This window comes from Drosophila hydei, unplaced genomic scaffold, assembly GCF_003285905.1.
Source record: "Drosophila hydei strain 15085-1641.00,03,60 unplaced genomic scaffold, DhydRS2 tig00000172-arrow-pilon, whole genome shotgun sequence".
NCBI lineage: Eukaryota > Metazoa > Arthropoda > Insecta > Diptera > Drosophilidae > Drosophila > Drosophila hydei.
The window spans coordinates 3749526-3767460 of record NW_022045682.1 but is presented as its reverse complement, the minus strand read 5'-3'; the positions used below and the strand labels follow the sequence as shown (position 1 = coordinate 3767460).

At 38.0% G+C, this 17935-nt stretch overlaps 2 protein-coding genes across 2 annotated transcripts; both read right to left on the bottom strand.

Moving 5' to 3' along the window:
- Positions 1 to 4583: 4583 nt before the first annotated feature.
- On the bottom strand, positions 4584 to 5219 carry LOC111595865. Its single transcript, XM_023309781.2, has one exon. The coding sequence runs from the start codon at positions 5161 to 5163 to the stop codon at positions 4633 to 4635; it is 531 nt and encodes a 176-aa protein (XP_023165549.1). The 5' UTR covers positions 5164 to 5219; the 3' UTR covers positions 4584 to 4632.
- A 4989-nt stretch (positions 5220 to 10208) lies between these two features.
- On the bottom strand, positions 10209 to 11686 carry LOC111595836 (the record flags this gene model as incomplete). Its single annotated transcript, XM_023309744.2, has 3 exons — positions 10209 to 10460; positions 11346 to 11468; positions 11556 to 11686. Coding segments are annotated over 3 exons (411 nt in total), but the record flags the coding sequence as incomplete, so codon positions are not given.
- Between the last annotated feature and the right edge of the window lie 6249 nt (positions 11687 to 17935).

Genomic DNA, 17935 nt, shown 5'->3' with positions numbered 1-17935 from the left:
TTATCTGTTTAGTTTTACAAACACTTACTGTATACATATACAGTGCTGTTCAACTGAATAGGTTTGTATTTTCAAAAGTTTCAAACGGTATATCTTTTTAAAGAAAACAGCGATTATAATGAAATAAGTTTTGTTATATAAAAAAAGGGAGCAGTTATGATAGAATCAAACTACTATTTCAATTTTATTTATTTTCTCAAGAGCATGACAAAACCTGTGCATTTATTTAGGCTGTCGAGCTGTAGAGCTGCCGGCTATGCCAACAACATTCTCATTCGAACTATGCTCAAACTACGAACGCCGGCTGAGTGAGATCAAATCACAGCTCGGAGAGTGTGAATGAGCAACAAAGGGAAGAAAAAGGCACGATTGAGCTCAATCTCTTAACAACTTAAATTGTTTAGCTCGCTCTTAAAATAATCTGCTGATCGTGATGTTGATTGCTTATAGCTTATGGCGTTGACATATCAGCTGGAGAAGTCAGCTTTAAGAGATAATTTTTTTATAGCAAACAGAGAAGTTAGAAAATATATATTTGTAGTAACTTTATTTCAAGAACTACTGGCTTTTATCATTAGAAAATATTGGTGGCTTTATGCATTTCGTTGCTACTACTGCTACGCTGTAGCCAGTTGTGAATTCTATTGTTGCAGAGTGAAGTGAGCCTCCTCTTTAATGGCTCACAAAATTTTGCAAATTTAAGTTCACTCGGTCAGAGCAAAGAAGTCATTGGATAAGTTAGATCGAAATATGTATTGAATATTTAATTGTTAGCTGGAGCTTAGTCAATCCGCAAAACCAGTTTTCTTCTCTGAACTTTTAGTTCTCATCGGAACTATAGCATGACCATGCATGTGTGCTATTATTTTCGATAACTACATTTGAGCAGTTTTTTAATTTATCGATCACTTCTTGCTGTTGAGATAATGATTTTTTTATGCCTGCCAGACGTGTGGATAAAATGCAAAAAAAAAATTAAATAAATTTCCGTCTCGGTTTTGTAATCAAAATAATAATCGTAGACAAAAGCTTCACAGTTGTTGTCAAAATTTATGCTCATGTCAACTAAGTCATTGACAACAGCTAAAGATAAACAAAAGTTATACTGCCCTGCTAAAGTTTAAAAATGTTTACATTGAACTGTTTAGTAAATGTTTTTAATACCAAAATCAAAGTTGGACTCAAGCTAAGCAAAGAGTGAACAGTTGTGAAAGGAAAAGTGGAAATTGCATGCATGTGTGGGTGTATATGTGTGTGTGTGTGTGGTAATCGGAACGCGTTTGCCTAATTAGCTGCCGTTGGCAGCAGTTGGCAGTTGCCAGTTGCCAGTTGTCAAAGGAACTTGGCCAGCGTAGAGCTCGTTAAGTCATTAAAACTGCATGAAGTCAAAACTTTATGGTCTGCAAAGTTTGCGTCAAAGCAGAAGCAAACCCCAAAAAATAAAAAAAAATAAAGCAGAAGCAGAAAAAGAGAAAAAAAGTTGGAAGAAAAAGCTCTGGAAAAGTGGGCAGCAAATGCAGAAGAAACCGAGTAACAACATCAAAGCCGGCAAATGGTAATTCGTTTAAAAAGCAAAGCCAAGGCCGGGCCACAGACGCATTTCATTTGCAGACAATAAACTGGACAACAACAACAAAAACAAGACGAGAGTCTAAATAAATTAAATTTTGAAGAACTCTTTGCATACAAAATAGACGTAGCCAAATGGAGCCATGAGAGCGACTGCTTAATGCTCGTTCAAGAGAGAAAAATAAATTGAGATATTATTTTATAGCTCATGAGAGCAGCTTTAGACCTGGCATCTCTAGGAAACATACTTAGCTTGTCTTCTTTTCGACTAACGAAAAAAACAGCGAGAAAAAAAATTGAGATATAATTTGATCTATCTTGAGACTATCTTAAAATAAGCTGAACCAAAATTTAAAACTTCGATTCGATTTGTCGTGCATTCAACTGCGAAATATTCGCTCGAATTTTGAAAATTTATTTATTTATTATTTATTTATTCTAAGCTTACAACTGATATCCATATTTAATTCATATGTCGATTTTCAAATCTAAATTTTTTATTGCACTAATTTTACACATCACAAATATGCCGCTTCACTTTTCGAGCGAGTATATTAGCACACGGCCCCCCAGGCAATGCAGTGTGTGGCCTGCAACCGATATGGGGCGCTAACGCATTGACAGCCCAAAAATCTGTCCGTTCCTTCGCCTGGCACTCCGAGTATCTTCTTAGTCTTTAGCCTGGCGCAGCATTGTAACAATTCGTTGCGATTTTCCACTTGTTTTGAGAGCGAGAGACCTCAGCATCGCATCCACCCACTGCTAACGTAGGCAGTCGAAGGGGTTGCACTGTGGCAGACTCAAATCTCGGCATCGACAGCGGGCAAATGTGTGAATTGAATTTTCAAACAATTTCTGTTGCAGTTCGGCTTTCTTGTTCCTTTTCCTTTTCACAGGGCCCAGCACACGTTGCCCCCTGTGACTGCGAGTCACCCTGTTGCCCACGAGCAAGCAATGTGCACAGAGCTTTCTTATGCGCTGCTGCAGGTACTTCAACTATTTAATGTGAGCTGTTTCCTTGTGGAGTTTTTTAGGTATATATATAAATTATGTTACAGTTATGTTACATAAATTTTATGTAATTTTATATTTATATATATTTATATAGTATTTACATAGTATTTTTACGGTATTTATATTGTATTTATATAGTCATTCCTTAAGCAATGCTTCACAGTAGTTTTAATGTGAAAGGTATATATAGGAAAAGTTATTGAGTTATATGAGCTATGATTTATTAATTTAGCTGTAAGGAATTGAAGTTTAAGATATGGAAATTAGTTTTAATATAAGTAAGTATATACATGCCATAACTGTTATGTTGATAAGAGCTCAAGCTATATTATGAAATACTCTACTTTTATTCAAGATACTTGTACCAAGTACTCAAACAAATGATCCTCAGCTGATAATAGTTTCTATAGATAAAATTTCTTAGTATTAAAAAGCTATGCAAATCATGTAATTGATAAAAAATGTATAACTTTTTGGAAGCTGTTGGCAGCTTTGACTCCAATTCAATTTACGAATGTTGAATTAAAGGTTTTTTAGTATATACAAATATATAGAGAGGAAGAGAGAAAAGATTAGAATGCTACTATTCAAACTGAAAAAAGCAAGCAGTAGAAGTAGGGAGCGTAGCAGAATAGGCACTCAAAGTAAATGTGTGCGATGTCTCTAAAGAGAAGCCAAACTTAAGAACTTAACTTCAGAGAGTTTATTAGACGAATGCTTATGAGCAGCTGTAACGCAGAATACTAAAAGACTTCTTTAAAAATTTTCAAAATATTTTCTTAAAATACAGCAAAGATCTTAGCTTGACTTTTGATATAAATTTAATTGTGTTAAAAATCAATCAGTGAAAGAAAAGCTCTTTAGAGCCATGTGAGCATCTTCAGCATATCAAAGTTAATTTTTTTATTGGCCTACAATTTGATAACTTGCTTAGACTTCCAAGTTTCCTAATTATAATTGCTAGTTCCAATGGCAAACATTTACTTTTAGGCCTCTTCTCGACAGGCTTAGTTGCATAGAAAGATTTTCTTCATAGTTTATTAAGCACAATTTGAAGAGCATTTCAAGTGCGTTACACAACTTTCGATTTCCTTTGTTATTTCGTTTCGATTTCGGTTCTGCTTTGGACTTGAAACGTGCATGATTTGAGATTTGATTTGCTGTGCGGCTGCGGCAAACGCGCTTTTGGCTACATTACAACCATGACGGCTGCTGCTGCGACTCCTTCTGCTGCTGCGACTCGTGCGACTGCTGCTGCTTGTGATCCTTAACCAACTGGCTTTGGCTCTGGCTCTGTTTGTCCTGTCGCATCCTGTCCGATTCGTTTGTGTTTGTGGCGGCATTTTAAACATTTCGCTCACGTTTCGGATGTTTATGCCATTAGCGTTTAAGTTCCCATACGAAATGCGAAACGGTTTGCGATTTTCCCTTTTGTTCAACTCCGATGGCTAGAGTGGGGGCTGCTTTGACGTGGGGCGTGGCACATTGTTATTTGTAATCGATGCTATTGCGACTTATTGTAAATTTGTATGGAGTTTAGGGAAGGGAATATGGTTAAATGTGATTGGGTCGTTAGATATTATATTTTATATAATATGATATGCATATGATATATATATATATGTGATATGTTATATATGTATATGTGATATATGATATATATGCTATATATATGGTATAGATTTAAGAGAAGGGAGCTCTTAGGCATTCTCCGATATAAATGATATCATATCAAAATAATGTTAATGTTAACTAAAACTTCCTCTTAAGCAGTATTAAGATTTATAAGCTTGCTTTAAGTGTTATATCTATAAGCTATTATATTCTCCAATTTTCCAGCTTCTCGCATCAGACAATTTGTAAGTTCAGCCAAGTTTCTGTACCTTTAAAGTTACCTTGAAAATTATAATTTAATAATAAATAATTTAATAATTTAATTGAAAATTAAGCCTGCTTTGCTAATCTCGCTTAAGCACTTTCATTAACTAAACTTCTCCATATTTGCATATTTATTTTGAGGGAATACCACTAATATACATTATAGAACTCTTATGTTTGGCAACAGGGACAGCAATCGGTGTTGCAGGCGCTGAGGTTGAGATCGATTCGATCCAAGCCCTCGGACATGCCCCACCCATTGCTAGTCACTGGCGCTTCAGATGTAAGCTCGCCATCTATGTAATCCTGTTCCAAGTGCTCATTCCCAGTTTGCAACTGTGTATTCGAACCGTTCACATTCAGCTGGCACTGGCAGTTCGCATGCAGCTCCAGGACGGGCAGCTCCACCTGAGTTTTTGGGTTCGTTCGGTTTTTTTTGCTGTTTCGTTTCTTTATGCGCCGTTTTTTGTTGCGCTTCTTTGGATTACTGTGAATCTTGTGTCTGCTCGTCGTGGTTCCTGTGATGGCTGCCTGGATTTCCGACTCGTACAGGCGCTGGTGTCTCTCGGCTGTTTTCGTGAGCAGAGACATCGTGCTATAGCGCGTGTTGATGTGGTCTATAGTCTGCAGCGTCTCCTCGAAGGCCACCTCCAGCTGCTCCACGGTCTTCAGCGTCTCCCAGAGTAAAGTGTTCTTCATCATTTTGTTACTTAAAATTTGACTTGTGTTCAATTATTTTTTGATAATAAATGCTGAGATTTTACAAAGTTATTTAGAATATTTCTTAAATAGCCTTTACTTCAGACCCAGGTATACTCCTTGCATTAGCGAAAGAAGTATAGTTATACATATGTGTCTATATAAATCTATATATATGTATCTATATACATGCTATACCTACAAATCTCATGCAAATTCCGTTTATGACATTTGTTTTTGCTATGCTCTAGCCTCATTCAGCTACATATCCATGAAGCAGCGTTACGACATGTCAAACATGGGTAGTCTATGTATATGGAAAAATGTTGATAAATTCCCGAATACCCGAAGGCCTCAAATTTAATGGTAAAATGTGAAAAATGTGCACAAATTAGGGGCTGTCATAGCTCGCATATCTGCGCATTATTAACAGCTCCGCCCACAACTGCGCCCAAAAGGAAAAAGCAAAGATAGGCAAACTAAGCTCGGGCTCATATACAAACCAACTGTCTATACATCACAGGCACAGGCACACACGGCCAGGCGTAGGCGGATGGGGGAGTGCAGCATTATAGGGGATGTTGCGAAGGCGAATATCTTTTCATAATGCGCGCTGCGCAGCGCTGCCAGCGACTGAGAAAGTAGTTTCCATTTCCGCAACACGAGCCAACATGCAAAACAACAGGGAAAAATGTGAAAGCAGCAGCAGAGCCAACAAATATGAGTGGCTTTAGTGGCAGTGATGGACTGGCAGATACCCTAGCAGTCAAGGAACTTTAAACATTGCAGCAATCTATACAAAACTAAAGTTCAGAAAGTGAAGGACTAACGGATGTCAGGGAAGCTGAAGATAAAGAGAGAGAGAGAGAGAGGGGGAAAGCGATAGACAGTGGGAAAGCTATTTGTGTAATGATAAGACTTTAGCTTACGTACTCTAGTTCAATAAGTAAAATATGTATGGTATAAACGAATCTACAGAGCATTTATTTAATTTATATTTATTTATTTTTATATTTAAACAACTACAAGAAATGCTAAAAAATATATTTTATGTATCGATTTATATCGATTTTATGAAGGAAAATTAAACCTAAATGACGGTTTATGCTTATCCCGAGTAAAACTATATAGACCTTGAGGAACTCCATACCACACACGTCCATAAAACTCTTTAGTTCTTAGTACTCTTATAGTTGCTCTCAGTCAATCATTGCTTCTCACAGACAAACAACTCATCCTACCCTATACAGCCCCATCACGCATGCCCCCATCAAACCCATATACCTCAGTCCGCCGCTTTAAATGCTTGCTGGGTATAAAAATTGGATTATATTAATTTGAATTAATAACATATTTTCCGGCAGACTTTTCCTCTGGAATGTTGTTATGCTATGCCAGGCAGCTAGAGATGGGAAAAACACTCGCAATTTTCTTGTTATAATTTGCTTGTCTATGCGCAACGAGGCGCGTTCTGATTTATGCTATGCGTAGCTTGAAGGACTGCTATAACAACCAACCTACCTAACTACCTACCTACCTGCCTACCTACGTCCTCTTCATTTGTCTGCATAGCTATTGTTGTTGTTGCTGTTGCTGCTGCTGCGAGGTATTCGCCTCATTAATGTGCTCTTAATTTTAAGTTAATTTGCATTGGCATTTAACGCAGAGTTCAGTTCGACTGTTTGTAGTTTTCGGTTATTAAGTTCTGTACAGTGGTGAGTGCCTATAATGCATGGTATTCTAGCTTTCAATTTGTAGTAAAATGTTGCAAGTGCAGCAATTAATATGATTTAATATTATAATTTTTTATTAATATAATTTTAATATAAAATTTTTCAAGTTCAGTTAAATTATTTTGCCTTTTGCTTTTAAGTATTAAAATTATTTATTTTTTAATATAAACAAAATTTAAAATTTATTGAAACTTTTAGTGTTACTCTTAGTATTTACTTAAATAGTCTTATTTAAATATTTAAAATTTTTTTATTAAAAATTTGTTGCTCAAGAAATTTGATACAATATTTAAATTGAAATTTTTTCATTGTTTTTTTTTTTTAGCAGTTTTGGTTTATTGAGTTTAAAGAGAATATCTTATGTCTGCTTGAACATAGAACTGAAAAATATTTTTTGCTATTTGTGGTATTTAACATCAATTCAGTTATCCAAAAATTATTTAAATAAAATTAAATTTTTCATGTAATATATAAATAATAAATATAAAAATAATTTGACTTAAAATATAGATTTATAGAAGAAAGGTGGGCAAGATAAATATATGAAATTTAAGCTCTGATCTCACAAATTGTTTAATGATATAAAAGTATTTGAAATATCTAAAAATATATATAAAGTGAAAAAGGATAGAAAAATTTCTGGATTCAATGAAGATGTTAGATAGTTAGACAGTTAGTTAATGTTAATGTGAATTAGGCAATTGAGTTGTCTTAAAGTAAAAATTTAACAATCAACGAATGTGAATCGAATAACTGAGTCATATCAAATTAAAAAAACAGGAAATCAGTATCAGGAAGTTAGCAAGAGATTTGATTCAATATGTAAATCAAATTTAACAGATTTATTCAATTGACACATAAGAAATAGTTTCAAGAATCAAGAAGTTGAAATTAAATATAAAATAATACGAACCTTGAGCAATACTTCTAAAATTTTTCAAAATAATTTGAAATATTTAAAGCTGGATTTAAAATTAAGTCCCATCGCAGTGACAAATCATGGAAAAGTGAGACAAGACTGGAAGAGTTCAGGAATCTAGGAAAATAATTGAGTCAAAATGCGAAACCGAATATTCAGATTTATCAAGGAAAAAATTAATTTCATAATGATTTATCATGTCTGAAATATTTATTATATATTTCACATTAGAACCAATTTTCACTTTAATGACGGTTTACAGTTTATGGAATTTGAAGTCTCATTGGCTTTTGGCTCAAGTTTCGAGTTTCAAGTGCTTAAAGTGCATTGAGATTGAACCGATGCTGGAGTGGAATGAGAAATGTGCAGCATCAGTTTCGGACCACATGGACCACATGCTAACCCTTGCCTACTTCCTTTTCTCAGCTAAACCCATTGCCTTTTATGCTTTGCCCCCATTTTTCCCCATTTCGATTTCTTTTTTTTTGGTCAGTTAACAGTGCAACGCAGCGGCAATTTATTGACTGTATTGAGACGGGCTACGTGCCGCACATAAACCGCACTTATCTGGCTGACTGACTAACTGACTGAATGCCTCGCTGCCAGCTGCTTGGCCGGCATTTGCTCTGCTTTGCTGCGTCCTGCCATTGAAGGGCGATAGCAGCCAAGTCGAAGAAAAATTGCATGCGGTTTCGAGAGCAGCAGCTAAATTAATGTGTCTGTCCGTGTGCGGTGCACAGCCAACTGTTCCCCATGCCCCCCTTTCATGCCACTTGCTTTTGCGTCCGGCTGGCTCTGCCCCGCCCGCTGCAGCATGAACTCTTAAGCAAATACTCGTAAACGTGCCCGTGGCATGCATATCAAAATGATGTATGCGTGTTAGATATGTTATAAATTTTATTCTTGCTTCAACTTCTACTTATCTGCTTACTCTTTTCTCCATTTGCACACACACAGCCACAGCCACAGCCACAGCTGCAATCAGTTATTAAACGCTTGACTGATTGACGGGCGATGCCATTTGATTCTGATTAGAAATGAGCAGCCACAAATAACAAATAGAAGAATATAAGATAAACAGGCAAAGAGAGAGAAGTTAAAAGGATAAATATATATGTGTAGAGTGAGAGAGAGAGAGAGAGAGAGAGAGGGAGAGCTGTACTGTTTGAGCTTGTCCTGAGTAAATATTATAAATAGAGTTGGAACTCAAGTTTTGACTAGACAAACATTGCCTTATCCAAAGAAGAAGGAAAAGAAAGAGAGATAGACTTAGAGTCATAAGTAGTCTAATTATATAGAAGAGAGCGCAAACGAGAGTGAGAGACAAGGAGAATGGGAGAAAAGAAAAGAGAGAGAGAGAGAGAGCAAGGGGGTAGCAGAGAAGAAGAGAGAGAAGAGAAGTCAGAGAGTGAAAAGCGCATAGAGAGGTATAGCGTGGAAGGGGTGCTTAGAGTTACATCCAAAGCAAGAGAGAGAGGGAGCAGGAAAAAGAGTGAGCGAGATAGCATGCTGTTCTTATCCTATGTAAATAATAAGTAAAAGCTAATTTCTTTTAAGGTAAAATTAGGATTGTAGTATGAAAAAGGTTGACACCTTTAGATGGATAAAAAAGTACAAATAAATTTATTTTATGTATTTATAAATTTTCTGTAATTTTGCAAGTTATTTAGACGATATGAAGATATTATACAAAGGCTAAACAAGAGAGAACGAGTTAAAGAAAGAGACAGAGAGAGAGAGCTGAGATAAAAAAATATAAATTTAAATTTTCCTTTATCTTGCTTTAAGGAATACTTGGATTTCAATGCTGATGGATTTAGACTGGGTCTAAATTGTGGCCTTCAGCCTGAGTTATTTGTGAATGTTTGAAAGTATATTATATTTCTTTATTTTATATTATGAACGAGTATTTTGAAGTCGAGTTTTCATGTTTATGGTTTGCTAGGTACGCACTCTAAGAGTACAGGCTAACTACAAAGATTCTTACAAGCTTTAGTCTAAGCTACTATATCGCTTGCAGCCCTTATCATTCAATTAAGCAGTACCTCTTAGAAACCATCGATGACGTAGCTAATCCTCCTGCTTCTTTCGTTCATTTTGACTAGATTGTCAGTCATTTTCAGCGCACGTTACTCAACACTGCATGGCGAGGGGTGCTCAGGCAGCAGCTACTTAGCATAACTGCTGCATACTTGAGAATGCAGCTGAGACCCGGCAGCCGAGGGCCAGATAATTGTGAATCCCCAACACGAGTTGCGCTTTAAATGAAGTGAAAGTCGCACTTTTATTTGTATTAAATATTTACGACAAAGCATCAGCAGGAAAAGCAATTTCCAAAACGTGGCGCACTGCAAAGTGAAATTCAAGTCCAAAGGGGCGTCTTGGCGAGGGGTAAGTGCAGCACTTGAAAGTGCTTTTCGCTGCTTCACTCCAGCTGCACTTGGGCGAGAGCGTGGCAGCGTGGGAGCGTCGGTGGCAGTCATTAGATCTGTTAAAAGCGTCGCGTGCGCAGCGATTCGCCTCGTTTGAGTATCTCCTCGAGGCGTCGCCTCTCCTTGGCTGTCAAAACCTTTTCCAGTCTTTGCAGCGTTGAGTTGATTTCCCGTTTCGAGTGCAAAGGCAGCCAAAGCGTTGTGATCGAAAACGTTCTGGAAGACACGAAGTGCATGTTAAAAGTTAACATGCAGTTAAATATATGTTCAAAATGCTTAAGAAGGGGATATACGTGAATGTTATTTGTAAGTGTCAAATAAAGCTTTAATCGATTGCTGTCAAAATTTAACTGCCAGTTAAATTGTTGTAGAAAACTCTTGCATTTAAAAGAACTCCTGTCAGGAGCTAACAGCTGTTATGAAAATAATTATTTAGGTGTTAAGTATATGTTACTTGTCTTAAAAAGGAAGCCAGGAAATATTACATTTAAACAACTTGTTGTTAAGTTTTGACATTCAGTTGGGCATATTTCTAATGACTTATGCCAAGTATTATATTCCTTAAGGCTGCTATCAAATATAAACATGCAGTTAAGTATATAGAAAATCTTATTGTATTATGGCTTAGCAGCTTCCTGTCAAAAATGACAGGCAGTCAGGAGATGTGAAACATTTCAAAGAAGTTTTTGTCAAAATTCAATAGATCAAATTCAGTAATCGAAATATTTGACAAGCAGTCAAATAAACTCAAGGAAATGCAGTAGATCTATATAGGATGGTTTTCCTCTAAGCTTAACTATCAGTTAAACATATATTGAAGGTATACTATATATATACATATATATTATATGATATTAACAGTCGGTTAAATATATTTGTTGCTGTAAAAGTTCACTCTGTCAAATTCTGACAAGTAGTCTATCTGAATGTTAACTATCTGACACTTAGTTAAATTTATATTACTATCTATTTTCTTTTTGACAGTTAAGAGCGCATAGCTTCTTGCAATTAAACCTCTTGTCAATTTGAACTGTCAAACTGAGTTGCGAATTGTTGTAAATTGGAGCTGGCTAATTGAATTCTCAGAATGTGTTCGCTCACCTGTGTACGCGCATTGCGTCGATGGCGCAACGTTGCATCTGCTCGTGCATTGCCATTTCCCAGCGGAAACGCTCGTTATATCTGCGAAACGCGGCCATGTAGCGTCTATGGCATATGTCAGCGCTTTGGCGGGAGGGTGAGAAAATTGTAAAATGTATTAAATCAACAGGAAATTGCAATTTTCACACAATTTGATTCGATCTTACGTACTAGGTGGGCTCCTTTTCGCTCGGCTGAGGCCTCTGGCCGAAGCCCACTCGCCTGGCAAGAAGCACACGATACCATTGCTTCTGCAACGTATTCATTGGACGCTTGAAGGGATTGGCATTGGAATTGGTATGGGTTTGTGCTGGGGCTGGGGCTGGGGCTTTGTTCGTCTCCGGCTGGCGTTTGGCTTTCAGCTTTTCCATTTCGCTTTGCTTTACCGTTTTACAAGTTTTCCGTATTAAGTTAGAGATTGCTTCCTTACCGTTGGGCATTTGCCAATGCACTGTGGAAATGTTGTTGTTGTTGTTTCGCAATTGTTGTTCCCTTGCCTTGTTGTTGTTGGTGTTGCCATTGGCGCCGTGTTGTCAGGCAGCTCCATGACGAGTTTATCGAACCAACATGGCAAATGGGTTACGCGGCATGGCTAGCAGAGATATATATGTATAGAGAAGGAGAGAGAGAGAGAGAGAGAGGGAGAGGACGAGGCAACTGTTGCATATGCGAATGCATTTTGTGTGTTTCAGCTGAATGTGGCATATCGTTCGCTTGTCTGCCGGATGAGAGATTGATGTTCTATAAATGAATAAACGAAATGCTTTAGTACTTTGATTGAGTGGGGCTAACAAGGCAACAGCAAAGCAGCGCAGGTTGGCTTGAGCTGAGTTTGATTGTGTTTACGTTTCTATTATCTACGATGAGGCTATTGCTTAGGCTAGACTGAAGCTTTTTAGTGGAATATGTTCATATAAATTATTTCTTTTTGATGCTATTTATGAGAACTTTAAGAGCACTCGACTATAGAATATTCTTAAGCGGAAATATATCTATGTATATTATAAGGGAGCAAGACTTAAGTAGTGAAAGGCATAGAGAGACGTTAAAACTAGTATAAACTTTCATTTGACACTCTTAAGTCTGTATACATTCCATAGACTATTTATCTATGAATCTCTGGATTTTTTTTCTATTTTGTACTTTTTTTTTTCTGCCTTATTTACCAATATTTTCCCAAGATATTGCAGACATTGTAGTAAATTCCAGTTTCTCCTCATAGTTGCACTCAACTACATATCTTGAGTTGAATGTATATTATTGAACTTTAGTGTCTGGCCTCTAGACGAATGCAACTTGAATATATAATGGAATAAAACATAAATATATAAGTATTTAACTAACTAGAAAGCAAAAGGCATTCAGTTGTCCTAAGCTCTTCTTCCATGAATAGCTTAAGACTTCAGATACTTTCAAAAATTCCAGCACAATATCAGTTTATGCTGATCTAGCCATAAATTCGTCTACTTAATATTGTCAACAAATGTTGCCCCAATAAATAGCAGCATATGTGCTTTGCTTATTGTATTACAGGGTATCCTTCACCCTACTTAATCAGCTAAATAAACACATTTTTCAGCTCTCCCCCTGGGCTAGCTTAATAACTTCTGGCTTCAGCTACTCGCATCTAATCACTTTCATATTTCATCGCAAGGGTTAAGAACATAAAGGACACTCGTGTTTGGCTTTCGGTCTTAGCTTAGAAAGTTTGACCCAGTCACATGCGACTGACAGACATTTTTGTTGCCCACCCGCTCACGTCCCCAAAAATAGGCCAACAACAGCAAAAGTGGGCATAGGAACAATATGCTATGGAGTCGAGTAGCGGGAATTGCAGTAAGAAGTCGCAGCTGTCACAGCTGGTGTCTGCCGTTGTCTCTTTGACTGTTCGACAGTTCGACTGTTTGACTGTTCGGCTGGCATTTTGCCGAGTCGACAACAAAACAAAACTATTGAACTGCTCGGCGGCGCCTGTCGTCGTTTATGGCTCGTCGCAAAAGGCAATCATAGAAATGTGCTCTAATTTAAAGTGCCATAAAACAAAAACAAAAAAATTGAAAAAAGAGTGTCCTGCTGGGGAGTTACCGAGTCAAAGATTACCTGTAATAAAAGACTCTAAAAAGACTTGGGAGATTGAATGTAGGTACTCTCTATATATACTATCAGCGGGCCTACAAGTCATGCTTGAGAGTCTTAGGTCCTTAATGTTAAGCGCTGTGTTTAAAAAATATAAGCTAGTTATCGATTCTTATCGATTTAAGGAGGAAAACTATCGATAATGAAAAGAAAAGGTTATAAATAAATAAAAGGTCAGACATACGGTTGCACGAACTGTAGGCTGAATGGTAGGTAGGGTAGACGGTTGGACGGACGGATGGATTGAATGAACGGATGGATGGATCGACTGACTTACAGGCGAAGGATTGAACGGGTGAACGGCCAGTTGGGTAGACAAGCAACTGAACAGCCTATAAGAATCATCTAGATCTTCTCAACTATCGATACAGAATAGAACATATATATTTTTCCTTCTATCGCATACCAAACCTATATACCCCACTTACCCCTACGCACTGGGCAGCAAAAACAACAGCCAAAGCAGATGTTCAGCCGCTGCCAAGACAGCATATGACACGAATTGAAACTGTTGCCAGAAACTGCAGTTGGCTAAAATGATTTCTATTTGTTTTTTTCCGTAATTTTTTACATTTTTTATGTTTGTTTGTGTTGCGAGCTGAGTTTGGTGCTTGGCTTTTGGTCGGTTCGAGTCGGGTCGGGTCGGGTCGTGCCAATATCAACATTAGTTGCCCGTAATGTCCTGAACTTTGCGTTGCTGCCTCTGTTTGTCTTTTATTTTATAGATTTCTTTTTTGTTTTGCTTGGGTCTCAGCTGTTGGCAGCATCGTCTTTGTCAGCGCTTATTGATGGCTGCCACGGCTAAATGTTTTTCAATTTATTTTATTTGGCAATTCTTTGTTATTTTTGTCCTCTGCTTGCGTGTTTTTCCATGAGCATAAAGCACTATACAATTTATTGGCGCCTCATGTCCGGGCCTCCACATATTATTTTGGCCTGCGCTGCGTATTAGCAATTTGATTGATGCAGCTACAAATTTTGCTGCATACTTTTAGGCTGACTCGTTCAAAAATCTCATGCGTGCGTGCATGCGTGTTAGAGCGAGACGACTAGCTGTTACAATGTGAGCACGTAGGTGCCATTAGCTATTAAATGGCCGTCGGAAGTTATTGAAATACCGTAATAAACATATTTGTCATACGATTTGAGCGGAGTTAAGCTCAATTATTTGAACGAAAAATATGGCAAAATATTTTATATAAGGATCTTTTTATAATGAGAAAATTTGACATGTTCTGCTATTATTAATATATATTTATTTATATATATTTATGTATATTTAACTTTAAGCGCTTTTATATATTGTGTTGAAAAAGAGACTTGAGATTCTTAATTCCAATAAGTCGGCATCACTGTCAATCCTGTAAAGAGCTTAGGCCATATGAAGCTCAACATTCTTGGCACATCATCTTCACGTATGCTAAATCGAATGCCTCTGAAAAGCGTTATACTTATCAATTAAAATTCTTAATTAATTAACAATATCTACTCATAGTTTTATATAAAATAAAACGAGCTGTAAATTCTCTAGTTGTTGTGCTTTAACTAAAATGAAACGTATTTAAAGTGTAGTAAAAATCATATCACTTATTTCACAAGTCAATCGATATGGACAGAGTGAAAATTATGAAGCTGCCTTGGCATATGGTTAATGAATCTTATTAAGCCAATAGCCCGGCCAATTAAGTTGAAAGCAAACAGTTTAAAGCTTTGAACTGTTTACGGAGCGAAGACAACGAATGACAAACTGCCAAACGAGTAAATGGATGAACGGATAAGCGACAGACAGGCAGACAGACAGACAGACAGGCAAAAGCTGGGCAAAGTTGATGGTATGATGGGGGCGTGGCACTAGCAAATGCACAATGAGTTGATAATCCCTAAGGCAAACAGACATGCAGAGAAGTCGTGGAGGCATATGAAGCTGGAGCCGGGTGGGGTTGCGTTGGGTTGGGCCTGTCTGGGAATCAGACTATGCATATAAGTATGCAAAAGCCATAAAGCAACAATAATAAACGCGCATCATCATCAGCGGTTGGTTTGTTGCTGCTGTCAGCAGAAAAGTATGAAATATCATCTAAAATAGGAAATGCGTAAATGCGAAATCCAACGCAACGGAAGCGCAGCTCAGCGTACGCTGATTCCCAGCGACACACACTCGCACACACACTCATTTATATAGCGAGTGTATGAAAGTCAATTTTTCATTTAGATAACTTTGACATACGCAAACGTCATGGCTTGCTTTAGCCCATGGCGCAGCGGGGTGAGTGGGGAGGGTGGTGTTGGTGGTTGGTTAGGGTGGGCGTAGCTGGGGCAATGCATAACGATTTAGATTGGAGTTCAGAACAAGTTCCTGACAGGCTGCTACTGATGGCGCCCAGTCGGGCACAAAGCGCCAAAATGCGGGCAACGTTTTGATAAATGAATATTCGACAAAGCAAAGCCGGCGAGTGTGAGTGTGCGTGTGTCTGTGTGTGTGTGTGAGTGTGTGGCTTAAATGAAATGTTAACAATTAAAAGCAGAAAGCACGAATCCAACAAGCGACACGAAAAGACTATCCAAATACATAATAAGCCGCTGAGGCTGTTTACACGCGCGTTCGCCTTAATACGCGGCGTATGCGCAATATTGCGATTATAAATTATGCTTGCTCAAACTAAGGGCTGCTGCTGCTTGTGTCTTTTGAGGGGTTGTGCGCTGCCTGTTTAGTGTAAAACTAAGCCAAACAATATTATGAGAGGCGCACAAGTGGCAAAAAGGGATAAGAACCCCAGAAAACCGGCTTCAAGTGGGATTTTCATTATTTGTACCCAGCCAAGCCATGTTTGTTGTCTTAGCTGCTGTTGTTGTTACTGTTGTCAAATGAAAACAAGTTATTTTGTATTTGCACAGCGCCTTACACATTGTTATAATCATAAAAAGTATTAAAAAGTAACAAGGGTGGAGCAATCGAGGGGGCCAGGTGGGTCGCTGCTGCCATTTGAAGTTGATTGCCCATTTTTGCGGAAGCTACACTTGTTTATCTACTTGAGACCCAATGTGAAGAACTGCTCGGAGGGTTGCACAATGGTTGGAGGTTTGCGGGCTTACAGAAGCCCAGAAGCAAGCATATTGTATGAGAATCTGGTCGCGGCTTGTGTACGAACATTTGCGCTTACGTTAGCGTGAAATGATGTTCAGGTAATAAAGCGAAAGCGTGCTTTCAGCTCGGACTTAGCGAGCAGCATAGCAGCACAGGTGCGCTACAGAGGGTAGGGCTGGAGGTGGACAGCTCAATTTTAAATATGATAAGGCAAGATTAGTAGAAAAAGATAAAACTAAGATAAAAATAATTGGATTAGTTTCAAAGACTTCCGATCTAACATATATTGCAATATCATTTTACTATATACAAATTTTGTATTTCAATTTGAGCAGCAGCTGCTGTCAACTAATAAGCCCTTGCCATCCAGCTGTAGCGCCATACAATCATATTTCACGCTTTGGTTCATTCAAAACAGCCAAGTGAAAGCGAGTCCATGGGCAATATTTTATGGGCCTGCCATAACGTCAGCTAAGTGTTACGAGCGTGGCCTATGCAGATTGTAAATTTTGAACTGAAATCCCTTTAAATTGCAATCGAGCTGAGCTTTGGGCCTAAACTATAGGCCCTTTTATGATGGAGGCTAAGTAACAGCAGCTGCAGCGGTTCACAGTGCTTCAATACCCTGAACAGTGGGTATATTAGTGGTGTGTAAGAGAGGTGAGAAAATATATATATAAATGCGTAAAGTTATTCAAGGGTAGTCACTAAAGTTACTCTGCCATTCAGCTAACTGTGAGGGCTTCGAGACGAAATTTGAGTTAAATTTTCATAACTAATCGATAAAAATCGCTAACGAATACTACACCTTTTTTGGCTTCTAGAGCTAGAGTCTTCGAATGGGATCTAGATCTATTGTTTTGGCATATCTATTCTCTGCATGTCTTTAAAATGCCTTGAGATGCCTGCACCAAGCTCTCAGCTTCACAGTCAGGGTATCTTTACGTCGAGTACTTCCACCTAGACCATTGTTACTTGCTATTAAAGCTTCAGTTGAAAACTTAACCTTCAATGTGGCAACCGTAAATGTGCACAACCACACACATACCCGCACCCACACCCACACCCACACACACATTCACACAGTCTTAAAATACATCTAGCTGTGAGCACGTGTTGTTGTGTTTGCCCTTTCCTTTTCAATGGCTGCTGCTGGACGCAGGTGTTGCAGATGCTTGGGTCTGGGTAGCTGGCGTCGCCAACAAAGATGCCAGACCGACTTGGAAGCCACAGTGAAGCAGTAGCAAAGGCAGCAGCAGCAGCCCAGACGACCAACATTCAGTTGGTAACATTTTTTGTGTCTGCGCACCTTGAAAATCCTTCGACTTTT

Coding starts and splice junctions, on each gene's coding strand:
- LOC111595865 (XM_023309781.2), bottom strand. CDS start 5,163: ATGATGAAGAACACTTTACTCTGGGAGACGCTGAAGACCGTGGAGCAG.